Consider the following 21,969-nt stretch of genomic DNA (forward strand, 5'->3'; position numbering starts at 1 on the left):
AGTTGATAAAAAGTTGGTTATATTATTTTTATTTAACTATCAAAAAATAACACATAACTTTATTGCACATCATAGTACTTTACATTGTCGGAAGGTTGGGGGTTCTATTAGCATTGGCAAGTAGCCATGTTTGGGCCCTTGAGCAAGGCCCTTAACATTTTCTGCTCCAGGAGCACTGAATCATCGTAACCAGCAGGGATATGTGAAGAAGAATCTCACTGTTCTGTAATATCTATAATATTTACTAATGGCATTTCTGTTAATTTACTGGCTAATTATTGTTTATATAAAATATATATAAACATAAATACTCAATTTAATATATATATATATATATATATATATATATATATATATATATATATATATATATATATATATATATAAATAACACATAACTCTACTGCACATCATAGTAATTTACATTTACATTGAAGTGCTTGTGGCAAAGTTATCATCTTTATAAATGTCACAAATTTGCTTAAAGCTATACAGTAACTGACACATTTCCAATAATCTTAAATATTTTCAAGTGGGAACATTTCATTTTCTGTTTTTAATCATTTCTTTAAATTGTTTCATTTTAAGAAATAAAATACAGAACAAAAACCAAATTGAAATTTCAATGTGAACCCCACTCTATATTGCCCTCAAAATTTTCATTCTCATTTATGCCTTATTAAAAAATTCCTGCCATGCTGTCTCAGCAGTGCCATGCTGACTCAGAAGTAGAAGGTATGGGATTTTTCTTTTTTCAAATCCTGTTACAGTGAACTCAATAAACTGAAGGCTGCAGTGCTCCATTTTCATGGCAGTGAGGTAGGAAATTCAAACATTGCAGATGTATTACATGTGAATGTAAAGGCTTATTAGGAGTAGCGATAATAAATATATGAACAAGATAACATCTCTGAGTTATGGATAATAATAAAAAAACTACATGCTATTTCATATCAAAAATTTGTTTATTAATGTTCATATTTGGCAAAAGAGAAGAAGTAATGTAAGAGTCTGTACACGCGAAGTACAGAGCATGCTGTGTGTATACCCGTTCAATTTTAGATGAATTAAATATTAATAAACTGAAAGTGAACATTTCCATCACTCCTGTAATATAATATGCTGGTCAAAAGAAAACAAGCACTTTTTCAATTCCACACGGTGGCAAGTGAAATTACGAATGCATATCGTTCTGTTCAACAAGCTGTACATGTTCTTAGTCAGCAGTGATGAACCCATCCAGTGTTCTCCTGAGTGTGAGTGATACTAAACCATAACGAGTCACTGGGGCACAGATTCAGTTCCTTTTCTTCTGCCTCGCTCCAGTTCTTTCCTCTGGCTCTATGATACACTGGAACCCAAATAACATGCCCGCAATAGAACAACCTGAAAACAAGGAGGCACAAGAAGAACTGTGAGACTTCCATACAGTGTAACATATAGAAATGTAAGATGATGCTGATTTTCTGTAACAATTACAAATAGCAGGTAATGAAAGAAGCCAGCAACTAAATGCTAATTATTCATAAACCAGCAGCAAGTCATAAATCACTCAAGCAGATTCTGTCTTTTAGTATTTTTAACTGTATCTTGCTCACCTGCCACGAAAAGAGGAGCCATAACTCCAATTGTAAGTTGCGCCGTTTTGTATATAAAGGCTTCAGACAGGAAGTGTCCTAGAGCCAGAATAAATGTCCACAATGTGACGTGATAAAGCCTACAATGAGGGGAAGGAGAAAATATGTACAGAGACCACACAGTTAGCATTTACTGTATTACATTTAAAACGTACAAAGAGGACTGAGAGAAGCCCTACGTCCTGTTTCGGATGTCCATGGCACAGGCACAGCGAATGATCGATGACAGCAATGTCCATATTCCAAAGGTCCTTGCTTGTAGGCCATTTACTAAAGAGCAATAAGTTGGGCTGGTCAGTGTTGCTGAATGAACAAATTCTTTAGCCTACATATGAATAGCTTCTTACCAAAATCTGGCGTGCCCGTGTAAAGTTTCTCCGACAGAAAGCTGTGGTCACGGAAGCTCTGTACAGTGTTGCCCAGTGCGATCACGGACACCATGACAAGCCAGCTCCGTAACACATTCAAAAAGCGACTCATGGTTTCTGAAGTCCACCACAGACACAAGAGAACACACCTGTGAAAACACAGCAGAATGTATGGGGAAAAAGTAAAACATATTGGAAAATATATGTTACAGGAAAATATTCAATGACATGGTTGTTGTTGCCAATGGGTAGTGAAAAGAAGTTGCCACCACATGCTATTTGTTTTGTTTCCTTTGATGTTTTATTCATTTTATACCAAGTCAAGTCAAGTCAAGAGCCAAGTCAAGTCAAGTCAAGAGCCAAGTCAAGTCAAGTCAAGTCAAGAGCCAAGTCAAGTCAAAAGCCAAGTCAAGAGCCAAGTCAAGTCAAGTCAAGTCAAGAGCCAAGTCAAGTCAAGTCAAGTCAAGAGCCAAGTCAAGTCAAAAGCCAAGTCAAGAGCCAAGTCAAGTCAAGTCAAGTCAAGTCAAGTAAAGAGCCAAGTCAAGTCAAGTCAAGAGCCAAGTCAAGTCAAGTCAAGAGGATTTTATTGTCATTTCTACTATACACAGTGTTACACAGTACATAGTAAAAACGAGACAACGTTCCTCCAGAACCCTGGTGCAACACTAAATGGTGCTACCACAGCAATTTGTAGCAAGGATTAAAAAATGTTATTAATTGCTCAGTGGTTAAGGCTTTGTGTTGCTGTTCGGAAGGTCGGGGTTCCATTAGCAATGGCTAGTAGCCACGTTTGGGCCCTTGAGCAAGGCCCTTAAAATTTTCTGCTCCAGGAGCACTGTATCATCGTAACCAGCTGGGATATGTGAAGAAAGAATTTCCCTGTTCTGTAATATCTATAATATTTACTAATGGCATTTCTGTTAATTTACTGGCTAGTTATTGTTTATTTAAAACATATATATTAAATATAATTTTTCATTCAAATTTTGTAAAAACTAAGAGCAGTAAGTATTCTTACCTTGATCTGCTGCTTTTTCTACTGCATCTGCTTCATGACACTGAGAACCTGCTGGAACCACAAACACAGACCGAGCTCCAAATACCTTCTAATACCCTGTATAACTGCACTTCATGAAGTATAGTGTAAGGTCTTCTATGCTCCTGTAAAGTGCACTACTTGCACAATGGAGATACTTCACCCTCCGGTCGTGTTTGAAGTGAGTTAAAAAAACAACCAATCGCAGTTCCATGTGATTATCGGATCACCACAGGAGTGTGCCGTTTGAAAGCACGTGGCTTAAAACCCGCCCAAGTCAGACTGTGTTTAACCAATTACTAACTCGATACATGATCACCTGACACATCAGGCCACGCCCCCAAATCAAAAACTTTCGTTCGATTTGATTATTTTGCTCACATTTCTTTCTTTCTTTTTTTCTTTTTTTGCTTAATTTGATTTTATTTGCAAAAATTTCTTACAACAACAAAATAATAATAATAGTAATAACAATTATAATATCAGCGTTATAAATACTACTACTACTACTACTACTACTACTACTACTAAAAACAACAACAACAACAACAACAATAATAGTGATAACAATTATAACAACGTTATCAATAATAATAATAATACTACTACTAATGATAACAACAAAAACAATAATATTAGTAATAACAATTACAACAACAACTACATTAATAATAGTAATAACAATTATAACAACTTTATCAATAATAATAATACTACTACTAACAATAACAACAACAACAACAATAATAATAATAATAATAATAATAATAACAACGTTATCAATACTGCTACTACTACGACTACTACTACTAATAACAACAACAATAATAATAATAATAATAGTAATAACAATTATAAAAACAATGTTATTAATAATACTACTACTACTACTAACAATAACAACAACAACAGCAATAATAATAATAGTAATAACAATTATAACAACGTTATCAATACTACTACTACTACCAACAACAATAATAATAATAGTAATAACAAATATAAAAACAATGATGTTATCAATAATAATAATAATACTAACAACAACAACAACAACAATAATAATAATAATAATAATAATAATAATACTATCAACAACAACAACAACAATAATAATAATAATAATAATAATAATAATAATAATACTAACAACAACAACAACAACAACAACAACAACAACAACAACAACAACAACAATAATAATAATAATAATAATACTAACAACAACAACAACAACAACAACAATAATAATAATAATAATAATAATACTAACAACAATAATAATAATAATAATATTAATAATAACAATAACCATCAGTCAGTTGAACACTTTCTACATACAGTATATATGTCTCTGAGTGAGGCAGGAATACGTAGTCTCTCTCTCTCTCTCTCTCTCTCTCTCTCTCTCTCTCTCTCTCTCTCTCGCTCTCTCTCGCTCTCTCTCGCTCGCTCGCTCTCTCTCTGAAGTTTCCTATAAAGAGTTTGTGTCCAGGGTGGTGAAAGTTCTCCTTGCTCCGGTATTCATCATTCAGAAGAGATGTCCTGAGAGACTTTTACACTGTTCTCACCACTCTGGACAGCACTGGTTGGTCCTGGGATGTGGTAACTTCAAAGTAGCGCTCAGCACTCTGATAGTGACCGAGAACCTCACCAGGTGTCTAAGCTGAAAGCGTCACTGGTGCACCTGGTCATCAGACTGTTTGTGTGGGATCTCCAGGAGAGGTCTTCTGTGAGATGGACAACAATGTAATTCAAGATGCTCAGCATCTTATATGTAGCCCTATGTCTTTCTTTCTTTCTTTCTTTCTTTCTTTCTTTCTTTCTTTCTTTCTTTCTTTCTTTCTTTCTTTCTTTCTTTCTTTCTTTCTTTCTTTCTTTCTTTCTTTCTTTCGCTCTTTCTTTCTTTCTTTCGCTCTTTCTTTCTTTCTTTCGCTCTTTCGCTCTTTCGCTCTTTCTTTCCCTCTTTCGCTCTTTCTTTCCCTCTTTCTTTCTTTCCCTCTTTCTTTCCCTCTTTCTTTCTTTCCCTCTTTCTTTTGCTCTTTCTTTCTTTCGCTCTTCCTTTTGCTCATTTAGATTTAGTTTGCTCATATTTCTTTCTTTCTTTCTTTCTTTCTTTCTTTCTTTCTTTCTTTCTTTCTTTCTTTCTTTCTTTCTTTCTTTCGCTCTTTCTTTCTTTCGCTCTTTCGCTCTTTCTTTCACTCTTTCTTTCTTTCACTCTTTCTTTTGCTCTTTCTTTCTTTCGCTCTTCCTTTTGCTCATTTAGATTTAGTTTGCTCATATTTCTTTCTTTCTTTCTTTCTTTCTTTCTTTCTTTCTTTCTTTCTTTCTTTCTTTCTTTCTTTCTTTCTTTCTTATTTTCGCTCTTTCTTTTGCTCAATTAGATTTTGTTTGCTCATATTTCTTTTTTTCATTCTTTCATTCTTTCATTCTCGCACTAAACCGCGCATGCGCACTCGCACGCTTGCCGGTTGGTTGCTGTAGTTACAGCTCGGGGTGAAGTGAAGCGCTCCTCCACCTGCTCTCCTCCTCCTTTCGTTTCATTTATTTTGTTAGTTTTTCTCTGCAGCAGGTCAGTTTATCATTTATGAAAGTACTGATAATCAACGGGTTCACTTTACAATTAGAAGCGGGGCCGTGACTAGCTGTGTTCCGGGAACAGCCGTGACAGTGGGATAGCTAGCAGCCTGCTAACCCTGAGAACCCGGAGTTAAATCCAGCTTTACTGCAGCGTCGCTCGGCTGCTTGTTCAGCAAACACGCGTGTTATTTCAATACGAGTTCATCCTGTCATTTATTAGCTGAATAGTCACTGGGTTGCTAGTTTGCTTTTTTATTGGCTTACGTGTAGAAAAGATCTGTGTTAAGCTAGTTAATATTATTTACCTAACACAGGTGTCGTTAGCACGGTTATATAACGGAAATGTGATGGAGTACATTGATAATGTAACATTAGATTTCTCATTAATGGACTCAGGTGGACATGTGGATCGCTTGAGTGACAGGAAGATTCTCCCTACTTATATTCATTCTGCTGCTTGGAGATATTAAGTTTACATGTGTATAGTACTGATATACTGCATAATCTACAGTTATTATTTATGATTTCTAGAAATCTCGTTGCTGGAAGTTACAGATGACGGAAAGATGTTACCTACTTTTCACAACCATTTGTCTTGAAAAGAGATGCTTGTTTGAAACACAACATAGGCATCAATGCATTATTGAAGTACAACCTGTACAGGAATATTAAGACTAGTGTAAGTTTGCGTTTGTTTTGGAACAGGTGTCTGCAGGTTGGAGATGCGTGCAGCTGTAATCACATTTGGCTGACATTCTGCAGATCTTCTCCGCGTCTGTGGTGGAAATGCCAGCTGTCAGCCGGGATAAAGAAGCTTCTGAGTCTCAGTCAGAAGAAGAGCTCGAGTAGGTGACTGTGCACATCATCTTGTTCAGCGATGTGACACAGGTTCTTTTGACCTTATTTATGTCATCAAGCTTAATTTACAACTCCATAGGCAGTCGAGTTGCCTTAACTGGTGACTTCTTCTTCTTCATCTTCTTCTTTTTCTTATTTCGGCTTCTCCTATTAGGGGTCGCCCACAGCGGATCATCTATCTCCATACCCCCTGTCCTCTACATCTGCCTCTTTCAACCCAACTCCCTGCATGTCTTCCCTCACCACATCCATAAACCTCCTCCTTGGCCTTCCTCTTTTCCTCCTTCCTGGTGGCTCCATCCTCAGCATTGTCCTACCCATATACCCCATGTCCCTCCACTGCACATGTCCAAACCATCTAACTGGTGACTATAAAAGCGAAATGTTATGTAGCGCTTGTTAGGCTTTATTTTGGGTTTTCATTCCATAAAAGTCTGATTTGCGTTTCATTTTTGGTTCTATCAAGTCAGAATGGTGCTGGTTGAGGATTCTATTTGTTCAGTTGAACTAATTAGTTCTCAGTGACCTAAGAATTATAAGATCCTCGCTGGGAGGAGATTACATGCCAGATGGTCATATTATGGTCATGATGTTTTGTCCTAATGATCAGTCCTCTGTTCAGAGCACTATTCCAAGCGACAAACATCGGAAGCCTGTGAGTAAAGCCATTTTATTCCCCAGTTGGTAAATTCGAATAAAGTCGAATCAAGTAAAAAAATATTGAACATTTTGCAGGATATTAAAAGAAACTACTTGGTTTAATATGTGACCTATCTGTTTTTAGTTCTTCTGAGATGATATGTTAAATGCTTATTAATTTGCATTCTTTGCAAACATCTCACTTGGGATGTATTCTCAAAAAAACATGTATTCATCCACCCATCTATTGATATGCCTTCACTAACTATTTATGCCTGGTCATGGTCTCAGGAACACTGGTCATCGCAGAGCGTCATACAAATGAGCCCTATTTTACATACATATATATATATATATAAAACAATTTTATATTTACATTTTACTAGGACAGTAAACTGAGCTCAGGACTGTAAGCAGTTACATTAGCTGCAGAAATTTACGGAGTAGCTGTAGATTTTTTATAATGGTGGTTCATGTTGTTATGGAGTCACTGTTTGCACTGTCTCACTATTCTGCTGCTTATCACCGTTTCCAGTGATATATTTCCAGTGATATATTTCCAGTGATATATTTCCAAGTATAGCAGCCTTTCTCTGCTACTGGTCCAACCGGTTGATATTGGCAATTCTGTTACTATGTTGTTTTTTTTGGACTAACAATACTGGTGTTACACTATTCTACACACTGCTTTCCTCACTGGCCTCTGTTTGGTGTTTGTTTAACATTGCAGTGGATTTGATTACTACAAATATTGTGAAAGTAGCTTTTTTTGGAAGTCCTCACCTGATTGGCTAATCATTGTTGGATGAATTTGCGACAGACCCCAGAGTGGAGCTCTCTGTGATATGCTGTATTTACAAGCGTATAAATACCATAGCTTTTCTTAACTTTCCAGAGATAGTCGTGAAACTCTTTTTTTTCCTTACTGTTTTTTTAGGTGCCATCCCTGTATAGCCTGGAGTGGGATCAGCAGGAGGATCCCAGTTCTGCTCTTCCATGCTGAAGCTATTGTGTCCAAAGATGAAACTGTTTGTTCTATTGGAGGTACAATCAGGACTTGAGTAGAGATAAAAAAAAAAGCTTTATGTCTTATTAAACCTAATAGACCTGCCGTGCATGTTTTGGCTATTTTGAGGTGAGAAGTTTGGATTTAGGAAACTGTGTGGGGGGAATTCTTTGTCTTTGCAGAAAGATACAACCTGGCCTTCAAGATCCTACGTACAGAGAGTCGACTCGTGCGAGGCATTCTTGTGAATCATGGATTCCACGAGGTGAAGCATCATGAACATGATATTACACTTAATTACAACCTACAAACCAATATTTGATTTCTTAATGACTAAAATAAAGATTCACGAGCTGGTATCAAAAGGTTTTAGAGACTAGTTTTGTAACATGCCAACAGATGGCAGCACAATCCTGCACGCACAGTCACAGGGAGCACCGACCTTCATAAGTCAGTGTGCCAAAAGACATGGTCCTTTGTACACTGGCAGCTGTGCAACTGGTGCTATTTTGACCACGTGCAATACCACGTCTGCGATTTCATCATGGACAGCAAGGTAGAACAAAGAGCAAACGTGAAATTCTGCGTGAAACTGGGCAAGTCTGCCACATTGACGTTTGACGTGATTTGGCAAGTTTACGGAGAGGCTGCAATTAATTGTTCTAGTTGTTTTGAGTGGCATGCGTGCTTCAAGATCGCGAGATCATCGCTGGAAGATGACAAGAGATCAGAAAGATCATGTCGAGGTTCGTCACTGGTGGTGAAACCTGGGTGTACAGCTATGGCCCTAAGATGAAGCGACAGACTTCACAGTGGAGGACCATCATCTGCATGACCGGAAAAAGCGAGGCAGGTCCGCAGCTTGACCAAATGCATACTAGACTGTCAATAACAAGAACAAGATTTTAAGGTGTCTGAGGAGGACATTTGGTTAAAACAACCAGATCTGTGGTGCGCTAGCCTGGAAACTTTTTGATACCACCTCCTACATTTGGTTAACATTTCAAAAAAGGGTTGAATTCATATTTTCATGCTGTAATTTTTTTCAAACTTGGTACTAACTGAAAACATCTAGAGAATCTGTTGTCCAATTCTGAAGCAGCCCAACCAGTCCTGGTTCTAGATGGTTATTTCAGCTCTCATGATGTAAGGTTCTCATGATGTATTGAAACAAAATATAGTAAAGGAGTCTCTGTTTGCCTCTAACTCGCTAGCTGACACAGTCGATGTCAAAGCTTAGGAATGCACTCTTGGAAATGGCCTAAGTGATTGGCCTGCAAAAATCACTAATCCTGATTCACGAGGGAGTGCTTGCACCATTATCACGCTATCTGAGCACTTACTATTAATGCTCTTTTTATTTCACTTCAATACTGCTGGACTTTCCCTAAAATCATCATCAAAGGCAAGGCTTGTGTCTACCACAGCAGCACTTCAGCCAAGGTTTAATAAACTTCTATTGCTAACATCTGGGTTTCTCATAGCCAGTGCACAGGGCTCTTCCAAATCTGACTCAAACAGAGAGAGAGAAAGAGGCAGGGTAAGAGAAGAGGCAAAAGAGTGAAGGAGTTGTGTTAAAGAAAGGTCACTGTTTCCGTTGGGATAAATTAAAGGACTGACTGGTATAAACTAAAGATGGATTTTAGTTCCTGTGCTTTGACCTAAGTGTTAATTGTTAAAATGAACTCTCATTGTTTTTTTTGATTGTTTTGTTTTTTCGGTTATATAACACATGTATCTATGTTTAGGTCCATCCAAATAGTAATGATTTCAACCTCCTGTGGACAGGCTCCCACCTTAAGACGTATCTGCTCCGAAGTTTGCAAGATTTTCAGAAAGTCAACCACTTCCCCAGGTGCTCTGCTCGAGTTCTGTTTGCTGTTATTTGAATTTCTATTTTTGGATAACGTCAATTATGTATTTATCCTGCAGGTGTCTGTGAAGGAGAAATTATACTCTTCTGTTGCTTTAACGCTTATGCATATATATATATATATTTATATTTATTTATTTATTTATTTATTTATTTACCTCCGTTTAAATTGTGGCAAAGTTTAGTCAAAGTCAATGTCTTGAGTGAGGGACAAAATACAGTCAACCACTGATAATTCGCGGTTCGGAACTCGTGGCTCCGAAAATTCGCGGGTTCTCATTTGGAACCTGACCAACAGCAAGTCGCGGATTATCTTAAAATTCGCAGGAATCTGCAGCGGGACAAAATGTTTAGGAACGTTTCACTAACAAATTACATGCATTTTTCAAAACACATTATTGTATTAAATTGACATAATGTCTAGAGGAATTCACTAAGGTACCATAGGGACTGCGGGGGGTGCGTCCAAAAGTTGCAGATTTTTTTTTTTTACTCGCGGGGGTCTTAGAACGTAACCCCCACGAGTTCTGGGGACCACTGAATAGAAATATAGTCCAAGACATGGGGCTACATTTCAAATAAAACAGCAGCAGTCTGCAGTTCAAACAGTCAAATAACAGATTGTACACACGGTAATCAACAAACTATTTACAACAATTCACAATAGACGGCAGACTGAACAAAAAATGTAGACAATGCAGGAGTAAATGGGCACTTAGTAAATCAAGGCATTCGAGTGACTTGATTTAGTGAGTTTTGCATTGACTGAGACGTGAAACCGGGCAAATCTGGCACAGAGAGGTTTGGCATGACATACGTTTGACATGTGATGCTGCAACGAGTCGTTTGAGGTGTTTTGAGTGACAGCGAGCGGAAGAACATCACAGAAATACGACGACCTTCACAAGCTCAACCCCTTGAAATGTCAAGACCATTCGGTAACGTGTGTTTGAGGATTGTTGGATTGTCCTTGCTCCCAGACCTCACCTTCTTTTTGTGCTCCATCTCATCTTGTGTGATGAGGCTGTTAACAGTGGTGTAGTCAGCAAACTTGATGATGTGGTTCCTGTGATATTTAGCGACACAGCAGAGGTGATTTAGTTTCAGGTTGATGGACAGGATGATCTGTGCTGGATCTGTAGAAAGTATTAAATACTGAGCTAATGTGGATGAAGAATATTCTTACCTGAGTATGCTCTCCATGAATCATAAGACAAAATAGGTGGCAGAAGATAGCGGATTTGTGTTGGAGTCATCAGGCATACTGGTGAGGGTTCAGTGTAGCTGGAACGCAGACTTGAATGACCAGCTGCTCGAAGCACAATTGTCGGGGTGAGTGCAGTGGAGTGATAGTCATTGAGGCGTGTAAATGGAACCTTCTGTGCCTTGGGGTTGATCATCAGTGAACTGTACCTCAAATGATTTTGTTTGAAATGCGCTTGTGTTTATTTATATCAAGGTCAAATGAGCTGACACGGAAAGACCGGCTGTACAGAAACATTCAGCGGATGCAGCAGGCTCATGGATTTCAAAACTTCCACATTGTACCGCAGACCTTCGTACTTCCTGCTGAGTATCAGGATTTTTGCAGTAAGTTTAACTCACTTATTTGATGTATGCTAAACTGTTTACCTTTGTGCTAATGCTTCATGTAAACTAAATAGAGCATGAGAGCTCTGTACTCATCTGGTGTAGTTTAATCTCCTCCTCCATCTCTTTGTTTGAATTCTAGATGCCTTCTCTAAGGACAAGGGTCCATGGATTATAAAGCCTGTTGCATCTTCCAGGGGCAGAGGCATCTACCTGGTCAGCAGTGTAAGTCCATGAATGCTTTTCAGTGTACATGTGCAGGAACAATCCCACACTTTCAATCCTATTAAAACAGAATGCTGCAGAACACAATATATCCAAATTCGAGCTTTTGGCTTGAAAACACTCAAAAAATAAAGTGAAAGAGCAACATGAGAGACGAGCCAATCGACTTTTGAATCTGGTCTGTGAATCGCTCACACTTCCCCCAATTTGTGCACTCTTACACTCATGCTGAAAATATAAGTTTTTTATATTTAATAAATGAAATCTCTGTAAATAAATGTAAATATCTATATTAGTGATTAGTTTATATTTAACTTTAGGTTACCGTATTTTTCGGACTATAAGCCACTACTTTTTTCCCACGTTTTGAACCCCACGGCTTAAACAATGAAGCGGCTAATTTATGGATTTTTCCTGGGTTTTTCTCGGTTTCACAAGCTTCAAGCCAAAAAAACTGAACCCCATAACATTAGACCAATGAAATTTCCGAACGGAAACGAAAAAACGCACCTCACCTGTGTTCTGAGCTGCACGGCTTCGGGAGAAAAAAAACGTTTTTTTTTTAACGCACGACGATGCCAAAAGATAAACTCCCGAGAGAAATAGTTGTGAAAGGAAGGAGGAAGACAGTGAACAATGACTTTCTTGGTAGGCTAATGTTTATATACAAGCCATTGTAACGCTTTGAGTCTGGGTAATGGGAGAGCTCGCTAACTCCAGTTGCATCAGAAATCATATAAGCACATACAGGTTTCCAAAACTCGTGCTTTTTTATTTTTCTTGGCAACAGCGTTACGGGTTAGTCAAAGAAACTTAGAAATGAGCATCAGAAAATAATAAGGACATAATCCTCGGTCTTGCACACATGCAGTAATAGTGGAAAAATGCCGCTCTGCTCTTAAAGGAGCCACAACATATTTCACCCGTTACACAGTCTTTCGTTAAAGCCTGTGTAAAGTTTATTAGTTTTAATGTAGACATCAAATTCAGTGGCTTATATATGGGTGCGCTTTATAGTCTGGAAATTACGGTATTATGTTTATTATTTATTGAAATTTGGCCAAAAGGTCAAAATGATTCTTTCTGCTTTTGAATAAAAGAGAAAAAATTATTTTATGTATAGATTTGAATTAGGAATCGACTCTAATGCTTTACAAATGATGTAAATGTTTATTATCAGTAGAAAGTGTTAAGATAAAGTGTTACACTGCACACTGGTGCTCAACTCTGTGCAGCATTATTCTATTATTGAACACTAGCAGATCTGTTATCTTTACACTTTTCTTTTAAATCAAATATTCATCTGTCTTAAGTAAGCCCTTTGTTCTGGTCTGGGTCAATGTGGATCTGGGAAAACACCTTGGCTGTTTTTCAGTAGACATTTTTTTTTTTGTGATTTGGTCTTCTGATAATTACAACAAATTTCTTTTAAAGTCTGTCCTCAAAAAAAAAAAAAAAAAAAAGAATGTGGATGCAGTAGTTCCAGGCACCCAAAAAGGTGTCATAAACATCTGTGTGCCTTTGGAATAAATCACAAACACATCAAGGCATTCTGTTTTGGCTGCACTTCTCATAATTTTCATCCTTGGCCATAGTGCGTAGCACCCATCCTTCCTGAGAAAGTGGAAAGAATGTCAGTGATATTTGGAAAGAGGAATGTTTAATGGAGGTTTTTTTTATCGTGTGTGAACTGCTGCCAGATGTGAAGCTGGTAGCAGCACCTCCTAAACCTTAACAAACCCCACCTGAAACAAATTTCAGGCACAGGAATGTCCAGTGTGGATGTTTGTGTAGATATGCAATTTTAGGAGCTTCTGATCAGTGTCATGTTTTTTTTTCTTCAGTGTGTTTTTTTTCCCACTATATATTTTAGATCCATTGGTGGTGTAAAATTGTTATCGTAGGTATTTTGCACATAGTGACTTAACTACACTATTTAATGTGTGTAAATAGTTTTTGCTTTGTTAATAATAACCTGATATTGTTATAAAGGAAATGATACACCACGAATTCCTAAACTTCTGGCTACAGCCCTACTAGAATTTAGGATGTAAGAATTGCAGTCACAGACCGAGAGTGGAAGTACAGTGACGAATCATCATGGTCGAAAAATTTCATTTCAAGCCCTTCTTGTCTTGTTTGATTCTTCCAGCCAAGTCAGATCTCATTGGATGAAAACATTCTGGTGTCACGGTATATTAACAACCCATTACTGATTGATTGTGAGTATGCAGATTGAACAAATAGCGTTTTCTAGAAACGCCGGGCTCTGGTTTGTATTTTCTAAAATTCTTTCACGTTCTCACGCAGATTTTAAGTTTGATGTGAGATTATATGTGCTGGTGACGTCCTATGACCCGGTCATTATCTATCTCTATGAAGAAGGGCTGACTAGGTGAGTGCTGTTAGTCATTTCATTTAGTTGAGATCTTTGATTAATGGATTAAGGCAGCAAAATCATTGGACCTGTTAAAGATTTGACCTGTAAGGTATAGATTACTTTACCAATGATGTAAGTGCACGCTGTCAGGAAACACAGTCTAGATGACGGTAATTTGGATTCTCTTCAAGTGAGCATTTTATTAGATTAGCTTAAACCTGAAGTGCATTTCCTATTGATGTTTAAATTGACGCATGGCTGTAACAGCAGAAATAATCAAAAGTATCTCCAGTTTTATCATTCAGTTACATCATCTCTGTATCATTGAATGCTTGTCTTTAATGTTCATGTATATATGACCACTAGATGGCAGCAGGAACGTTTTTGGTTAAATAAAACAAGTCTTCAGAGCTTTTCACTGTTTTACTAGCCATTATCGTTGTATCCATGATGCAATAGCTAAAATTTTTCATGTAATTTTAAATGACTTTTTCTACGGTTTTCATCTTTATTTCATCCACAAATGCAAGACTAACAAAGCGAGAGGCTGTACAATAGTCATATTTATTTATTAGTTTTACAGCATGTATAAGTTTTACAGTTACTTTTGTAGTTCTTTAATTTGGTAGAGCTAACTGCAAAAGAAAGGCTCTAAAAAGAGATTTGAGTGGAATAAATCCTTTGGAGCTGGTTTAGGTTTTGGATAGGTGTGGCAGCAGGAGACTGAGGGATAGGACTGACTGGGGCAATGTGTGAAATGGTTGGCCTGTCACTATTAACTTTGGCATAAGCAAGGCCTTCACCGAGTGACTCTTCAGTTTATATTAACCATTATTAACTACTTTTCCTAAATTCTTGCAGAATTTTGTGTCCAACTTTTAGCTTAGACATTCCAGTGGCTTTGCAGGCATTCAAGGGTTCACTATGCCAGGAAATTCCCATTATTCTACATGTGGTGACCACTCAGTAAAACACTGCAATGCTATACACTAACAATACTGAGCTCTATCTAGAGAAAATGATGATGATTATTATTATTGTTATTGTTATTATTATTATGCAGTTGTCAATCAGTTGCATGTTTGGAGCTGATTACAGGACATCTTGTCTTGATTCTGGTTAAATGCTGACTGCTTTTTGTCTAGCTTTGTTTCTGTAGTCTCAATCAGAAAAGCATTGATATTAAATACATTCCTCTTTGTGTTATTAAGTAATTCTGTATCAAAAATCAAATAAATCAAGATGATCAGAGTATTGCGTTTGATTACTCGTCTTCGAAATGTATTGTTTTTCACCGGCAGCTCATTGTGGTCCAACCTCCCTTTGTTTATACGACCTTTCCTTTGTTTGATTTGTAGATTTGCTACTGTGAAGTATGACCATGCTGTGAAGAACATCAAGAACCAGTTCATGCACCTCACCAACTACAGTGTAAACAAGAAGAGCAGTGACTATGTGAGGTAAGGTGGAATCGATTCGAACTTTATGCCATATACTCAGGTCTGTTTATTCTGTCCTCTGTTTAATCCACTGTTTTGAAAATCTTACCATGTCCTGTTATGTAGAAATATATAATTTTTTACATGACAGATTTTTGTTTATGAATCATCATGTTGTTTTAGAGGCCCATATGTATCAAATTTCTCCCTTGTACTAGTCTAATTCTGTTTCTTTGTACATGGCCTCCTAAATTCCTAATGTAAAACTAGTTCTTGGGTCTGAAATTAGACAGCAGAACAACGATTTTGCTGCATGGGCTCTCCTTCCTATCTCCTTTCGGAGTTAGGTAATGTAATGGATTTAGATGAATGAGACTCAAACTGGAACGGATTTGAACCGTCATAAACAGTTAAATCATCACTCAGTGTTGTTCGTTGTTCCCAAATGGAGAAAGAATGGATCCTCAGATGTGAGATAATCCCCCTTGTTTGTTAATCATGTCAACATTGTTACACTGTGCTCATTGCTCAGTTGTGTTTTGGCTAAGGCAGACACTGAAGACCTTGTCTTCCTTTACAGCTGTGATGACCCTGAAGTAGAGGATTATGGGAACAAATGGAGCATGAGTGCAATGCTGAGGTATTTAAAACAGGAGGGAAAGGACACCACATGTGAGTAAAGGCAAAAGGTTATTGTATCACACTCACCTGTTCTATTACACTGAAAAATACTATTATTTTATTCATGGCTAAAGTAATGGTGAATAAAATATTAAGAAACAAATGGGGGATTGGGGGAATTAGCATTGATAGCATTTTCATTTATAAATGATTTAGTCCCTGAGACTTTGCTAATTGTTGCTATAATTAAGTTCAGTAGCATAAAACGGCAAAAACATCAATCTCGAATTGGACTAACATGCGGTGTTGTCTGTTGTGTGTCAGTGCTGATGGGTCAGATAGAGGACCTGATCATCAAAGCTGTGCTAAGTGCAGAGTTACAGATTGCTACGGCCTGCAAGACGTTTGTCCCTCATCGCAACAACTGCTTTGGTAAGCTCTGTCAGAAAGAAGGTTTATATTGCATTATTTAACAAGGTAAAAGTGTGATTTAAGCTCGTGTTTGTGTCTAATATCCCGTATCTGCTGTATCCTGCATCACTTGACTGCCTTTCAGCTAAAATTAAAAAGAGTAAGATAATCTAATTTAGATGCTGTATGTCCCATTCTTATGGTTTGTATCACTTAAAACACATAGACACTAATCTACTCTGTATGGGCAAATGTATTCTTTTATAAATATAAAAATATTGAAAAGAATTTTTAACGCCACACCGTAACTACAACGTTTGTCGCACATATGAAAAGAATGCCTGAGCATTCGGTGGCATTACATATTTCCTCCACTTGAACCAGCAGACCCAAACATGTTCTACCATGATCATTACCCTGTGCACAAAACGAGCTTCACGAAGATATGGTTCACATGGTGTTGAAGTGGAAGAGTAACTGTATCCCATAATAAGGGTTTAAATACTAAGCTAAAGCTGAATGTATTTCTCTGTAAATTTAGTAGCAGTTTATTAAGTTACAGATTTAGAAGAAATAAAATACATTTCAATAATATTAATCTGTACTGATGAACACAGCTGTGCGATAGCAATTTTCTTGGACTTTCCTATTCCACGTGACTTAATATTCGAAATTTCATAAAGCATTTACTAAAATATTCTTCTTCATTGCACTTCTTAAGGATGAACCTTTTGACTTAATTTGTATATAAATATTACTGGTACTTTTAACCCATAAAATTGGATTGATGATAAAAAAAAGCACATCTGGAATTTGAAACAGTAATAAAATTTGATAGTCACCATGTGTTCGGTGCGCACTGTTTCTGCAGCAAACACCGCCTTTAGTCATCATGAGTTGAAAAAGCATTGCTGAAGAACATACCGTTGATCACTGCACTCATTCTAAACTTTGAAACGTATAGTTCACTCACTCTAAAAATAATATTTTACATTCCGATATCGCGATCTCTTCATAGGTAATTACAGCAGAACTGTGTGAATTATTATTATTTTTTTTTTTGGAGCGATTCCCTCTGTTAGTATTGGCATTAATTGCTCTCTCCATCACTCCTTTTTTTGGCCCAATGTCCCTGTTAATCTCCCCCTCTCTCCTCTTGGCATTCACTTTACACTCCTTTTTCTCTGTCAATCCCTCTAAGAGCTGAGAGGAATGATATTGAAATGAGCTTAAACTGCGTTGTCTAAGCCTCCAAGGGTCAACCCCCCCCCCACCGTTTCTCTCTTCTCTTTTAATTTTCCTTTTCGCTTCCACCTCTCTCTATCCATATATCATCCCTTCAACATTGTTATAAGTGTGTAGGCGTAATAATTCCCAAGGAACTGTTGGTTGTTTAGGTGGCAAATGTTATATGCCAGCTCTAAGCTACACTATCTGAAAATCACCCCCATAAAGATGCTATCTGTCGTCTTCTTTTTCTCGCATTCCCCAGCGAGGTGTCAGTGAGCCCACAGGGTGAGGTTGTGGTAATGCTTAAAGCAGGCTGTGGGGTCAATGCAAGTTTGGGTCAGAACAGTACATGACAAAAACTAAGCAGCCCATGCAGGTGCAGACGTCACTGGAATGTAATAGATATGGCAGGATACAGGTAGGGTGCTAGTGAAAATCCAAATGCATACAAAAACAATAGGTCCTAATTACTTAGGAGAAAAACACGGATGTTTGGTAATGTCGACCAATTGTGCTGAAATTGGCAGATTATTAGACAGGGGCATACGTTTGCGTACGTTTTGCGCTTGCGGAAAAAGAACATAACTCTCTCATACCAGCAGGTGGCAGTAGTCTGTATTCAGCATCCGAACAGAGAAACCGGTAGAGCCGCCGCGATCATTAGTAACGGATTCGTGTAGCTTTTTTCAATCATGTCTACTAAGTTGCAAAGACAAGAGCAAGAATAAAACAAACGTCTTCAACTAGCTGTAGTTTAGGCTACAGGTAGGCACGGGCACCAAAACCTGGTAACAAGTGCACTGATTGGAGAGTCTTGTGTTGTTAAATAAATGTTTAATTTAGGCATTTTTCTATATCACGTCCTATTAATTATTATGAGATGAAGGGGGAAAAAATAAAACCTGCCAAAAAAATCGGAATCATATATCGACCATCGGCTGCTCTAATTTCCAAATCCCGGCATCTGCCAGAGAAAAACCCATATAGGAACACCTCTAAAAAATTACCCCGTGTATACCGTATTTTTTGAACTATTAAGCGCACCCAAATATAAGCCGCACCCACTGAATTTGACTAAGATTGTACAAAGGTGTCTGTTACACGGCTTGTATCTAAACAGTAGCCTACTAAGAAAGTCATTGTTCACTGTCTTCCTCCTTCCTTTCACAACTATTTCGAGAGAGTTTATCTTTTGGCATTGCCGTGTGTTTAAAAATCACCATCGGTGAAGTTTTTCTCCCGATGCCGTGCAGCTCAGAACACAGGTGAAGTGCGTTTTTTTATGCCTGGTTGTTTTCAGCGTGACGAATGATTCGCATTTCCTGTTGCCAGTCGGAGTGAGCGGCAGGTAAACATCAGAGGAACATCATCCATATTTATGATGTGGTGCGGCCCGATTCAGTGGGAGCGTATCTGATTTAATATAAAGAGTTTCATTGGTTCACCTGAACCCGTTTTTCTAATATTATGGTGCTCAGTTTTTTGGCTTGAAGTTTGTGAAACCGGGAAAAACTCAGGAACAATCCATAAATTAGCCGCTTTGTTGTTTAAGCCGTGGGGTTCAAAGCGTGGGGAAAAAGTAGCGGCTTATAGTCCGGAAAATACGGTACCTCGTATTTACTACATCTCCAGTTCCTCATATTCACATCAAATTTACAAACATGAGGCCTTTTGTTTTTTGTTTTTATAAAAATGCACACGAGATTAGACCTGTTTACAAGAAAGTACTTCATTTATCTATGTTTAGACACTATCTTTCTAACAAATAGAGCCCCTGCACAGCAATACAGCTCCTGTCAGTGTTCCTGACACTTCTAAAATGTGACACGCTTCTTTTTGAACATGAATATTTACTGTACTGTTCAATATTTATCTGCAATTTTGTCAAAACGGTGACCTTTGAACTGGATCTCAATCTTCGGAACTTAGATCCCTAGAAGCCAAATCTGGCGAGTTGAGTGGATGTGCAGATCATGTTGTTCCCAGCGAGAAACTCACCCTAGTGGGTGAGTGTTACAAAACTAGTCTAGAAACTTTTTGATACCACCTCGTATTCGCATAGCAGAAAAAAAGTGAGAAAGGTTGAAAGACCTAAATCCAAAAGCTCCGATGCCAGGCTATGCTTTCGGTCTAAAGAAAACATACTGCAGAGTGATGAACTCTGATGAACGTAGTGGATGTGGACAGCACTGTTTAACACGTCAATCCAAAACCTCCATATGTATTGAGAGCTGGTGGCTGCAGCAACCATAACAAATGATACATCATTATTATACTCATCAAGCTATTCAGTGAGAAAATTGGGATATAAATATTTAATCAAAGGATAAAAAATGATTAGTCAGAATATCCCCATCTCTTTCATCATCTCCACTGATCACACTTCTTCCTCTTGATCCGGGTTTTCTGTTTTTTTTTTTTCCCAATGAAACTAAACAACATGTGAATGTGTTATCATGAGGACTTTGCGAACCAAACATTCCATGATTAGCTTGATCTTTAAAAGGGTACACAGGTTTACAGAACTTATTTTGCAGAAGCTTCTGATTCTCTGATTCTTCCTTAATGTCCTTTTCTGAAATTGTTTGTTTGTAGATAATTGCTAAAACCAACAGTGCTTATTTTCTTTTCACTCAAATATTCCCAGGCAGTGATGGAAAGGACAATAAATAAGATTCAGTTCAGGATCTTAAAGCATTATTTAGTCTATAAAAGAAAAGGCTTCATTGTTTTCCCAGTTTCTGCACCATCTCCCCCAAATTTGTGTTAAGGCCACAAGGGGGGTGTTAAACACATAATTCTGATACTTGCCAAACGATTCCCTCAACCGTTTAGGGACTATAATATTCTTTTTATTACATTAAGAGAGGTTTTGTGTGTGTATGTGGGCGGGGGGGTGTCCCATCTGAATGAGCCACTGTAACTTAATACTTTATTGCTCCCTTTACTTCTCTGATGCAGATTGTTTATATGGCGTGTGAAGAAACCAGTGTCTGTGTGTGTTGGCGCAACACTGTGTGAATACAATATATAATTTATTTATTTCGCATATAGTACACTATATATGTGGCTGTCTGGAAATGAATTTATCTGTGTGTGTATTTAGTTTGTAGAAGATGTGAGGAGTATTTTGAAAGGTTTTATCTGTCTGTTAATGAGCATCGCGTATTGAGCATATCTCAATCAGTTATTTATTTATTATTATTTTTATAGCTCTAACTTGTAATTACTCCACAAGGAGTTAGACTGCATCATGCTGATAACATGGACATGATTAGCCATTAGTCATTAACTATTAGCCAAAGTAGTTTAAGCTTATTTTATTATACGTGGCACTAATGCCCAGCTGGACTTGCCTAAACACAACATCCATTACCTGATAAGACTGATCAGTTATAGCATTTGAAGTAATTCACTTCCTATAAAGTTACTATAAATCAGTGGTGAACAGTAAGGAAGTAAATGTAATTTGTTACTGTACTTAAGTAGCTTTTACGTGTATCTGTACTAAAATGAAGTATTTCAGTTTGGGGAGACTTTTACTTTAACTTCACCACATTTCAAAGTCAAATTTCGTACTTTTTAACTCAACTACGGTCGTTCGTTTTCATTTCTAAGTGGATAAAAACGTACCCGTTCAAGCACGCAGCGAGCCACCAATCAGATTAGAGCCCGCAATCCCGATTTTGAACTAGTTTTGATTGCCTCTTGGTGGCATCTACTTATCACGAACAGTGTCGCATCAGTTCAGCAGCAAGCAGAACATTTTAAAACGGATACATGATGGAAGAAACTCACGACCCAAACTCGCCACAACACCCGTGGCCTTATTCGCAAGATCTTTTTGAAGAAGTTGAAAAGACGGTTTTGGGCTCATGATAATTAATTTTATATTAATCAGTGTTTGACTCATTAATATCATTCTATTAATAGATTGGTCTTCTAAGAGTAACATTAGAGGTTTTTTTACATGAACTGAGTTGATTGAGGAAGAGTCTTGTGACAAAAATTATAATAGGAACATTATCGCTACAATAAATCATAGTACTTTGGATACTTATGTACATTTGAAGGCA

General features: G+C 37.5%; 2 protein-coding genes across 3 annotated transcripts in view; one reads left to right on the plus strand and one right to left on the minus strand.

The window, feature by feature from the left end:
• Positions 1-965: 965 nt before the first annotated feature.
• Positions 966-3,192, minus strand: erg28 (ergosterol biosynthesis 28 homolog). The gene is made up of 5 exons (XM_083543996.1): positions 3,024-3,192; positions 1,985-2,154; positions 1,817-1,907; positions 1,599-1,717; positions 966-1,386 (listed from the first exon to the last, which is right to left on the minus strand). Exons 2-5 carry the CDS (start codon positions 2,115-2,117, stop codon positions 1,298-1,300), a joined length of 432 nt encoding a protein of 143 aa, XP_083400122.1. The 5' UTR covers positions 2,118-2,154; positions 3,024-3,192; the 3' UTR covers positions 966-1,297.
• A 2,298-nt stretch (positions 3,193-5,490) lies between these two features.
• ttll5 (tubulin tyrosine ligase-like family, member 5) overlaps positions 5,491-21,969 on the plus strand; it is a 79,903-nt gene continuing 63,424 nt past the window's right edge. The window contains exons 1-12 of one of the 2 annotated variants that reach the window (XM_083543906.1): positions 5,491-5,613; positions 6,327-6,466; positions 8,056-8,162; positions 8,307-8,389; positions 9,873-9,979; positions 11,457-11,587; positions 11,730-11,812; positions 13,965-14,034; positions 14,123-14,207; positions 15,551-15,652; positions 16,212-16,303; positions 16,577-16,684. In XM_083543906.1, coding sequence (XP_083400032.1) covers positions 6,408-6,466; positions 8,056-8,162; positions 8,307-8,389; positions 9,873-9,979; positions 11,457-11,587; positions 11,730-11,812; positions 13,965-14,034; positions 14,123-14,207; positions 15,551-15,652; positions 16,212-16,303; positions 16,577-16,684 — 1,027 coding nt within the window. In that variant the 5' untranslated portion in view covers positions 5,491-5,613; positions 6,327-6,407. The remainder of the gene's footprint in view (positions 5,614-6,326; positions 6,467-8,055; positions 8,163-8,306; positions 8,390-9,872; positions 9,980-11,456; positions 11,588-11,729; positions 11,813-13,964; positions 14,035-14,122; positions 14,208-15,550; positions 15,653-16,211; positions 16,304-16,576; positions 16,685-21,969) is intronic. The other variant, XM_083543907.1, reaches the window with a different exon arrangement.

Source organism: Silurus aristotelis, assembly GCF_946808225.1.
Source record: "Silurus aristotelis genome assembly, chromosome: 6".
Classification (NCBI taxonomy): Eukaryota; Metazoa; Chordata; class Actinopteri; order Siluriformes; family Siluridae; genus Silurus; species Silurus aristotelis.

Excerpts from the sequence above, each read along its gene's own strand:
- erg28 (XM_083543996.1), bottom strand. The coding sequence starts at position 2,117 with ATGAGTCGCTTTTTGAATGTGTTACGGAGCTGGCTTGTCATGGTGTCC. Across the intron at positions 1,718-1,816 it reads ATGGACATCCGAAACAGGAC|GCTTTATCACGTCACATTGT; the intron begins GTAGGGCTTCTC and ends CCCTCATTGTAG. Across the intron at positions 1,387-1,598 it reads GGCTCCTCTTTTCGTGGCAG|GTTGTTCTATTGCGGGCATG; the intron begins GTGAGCAAGATA and ends CCTTGTTTTCAG.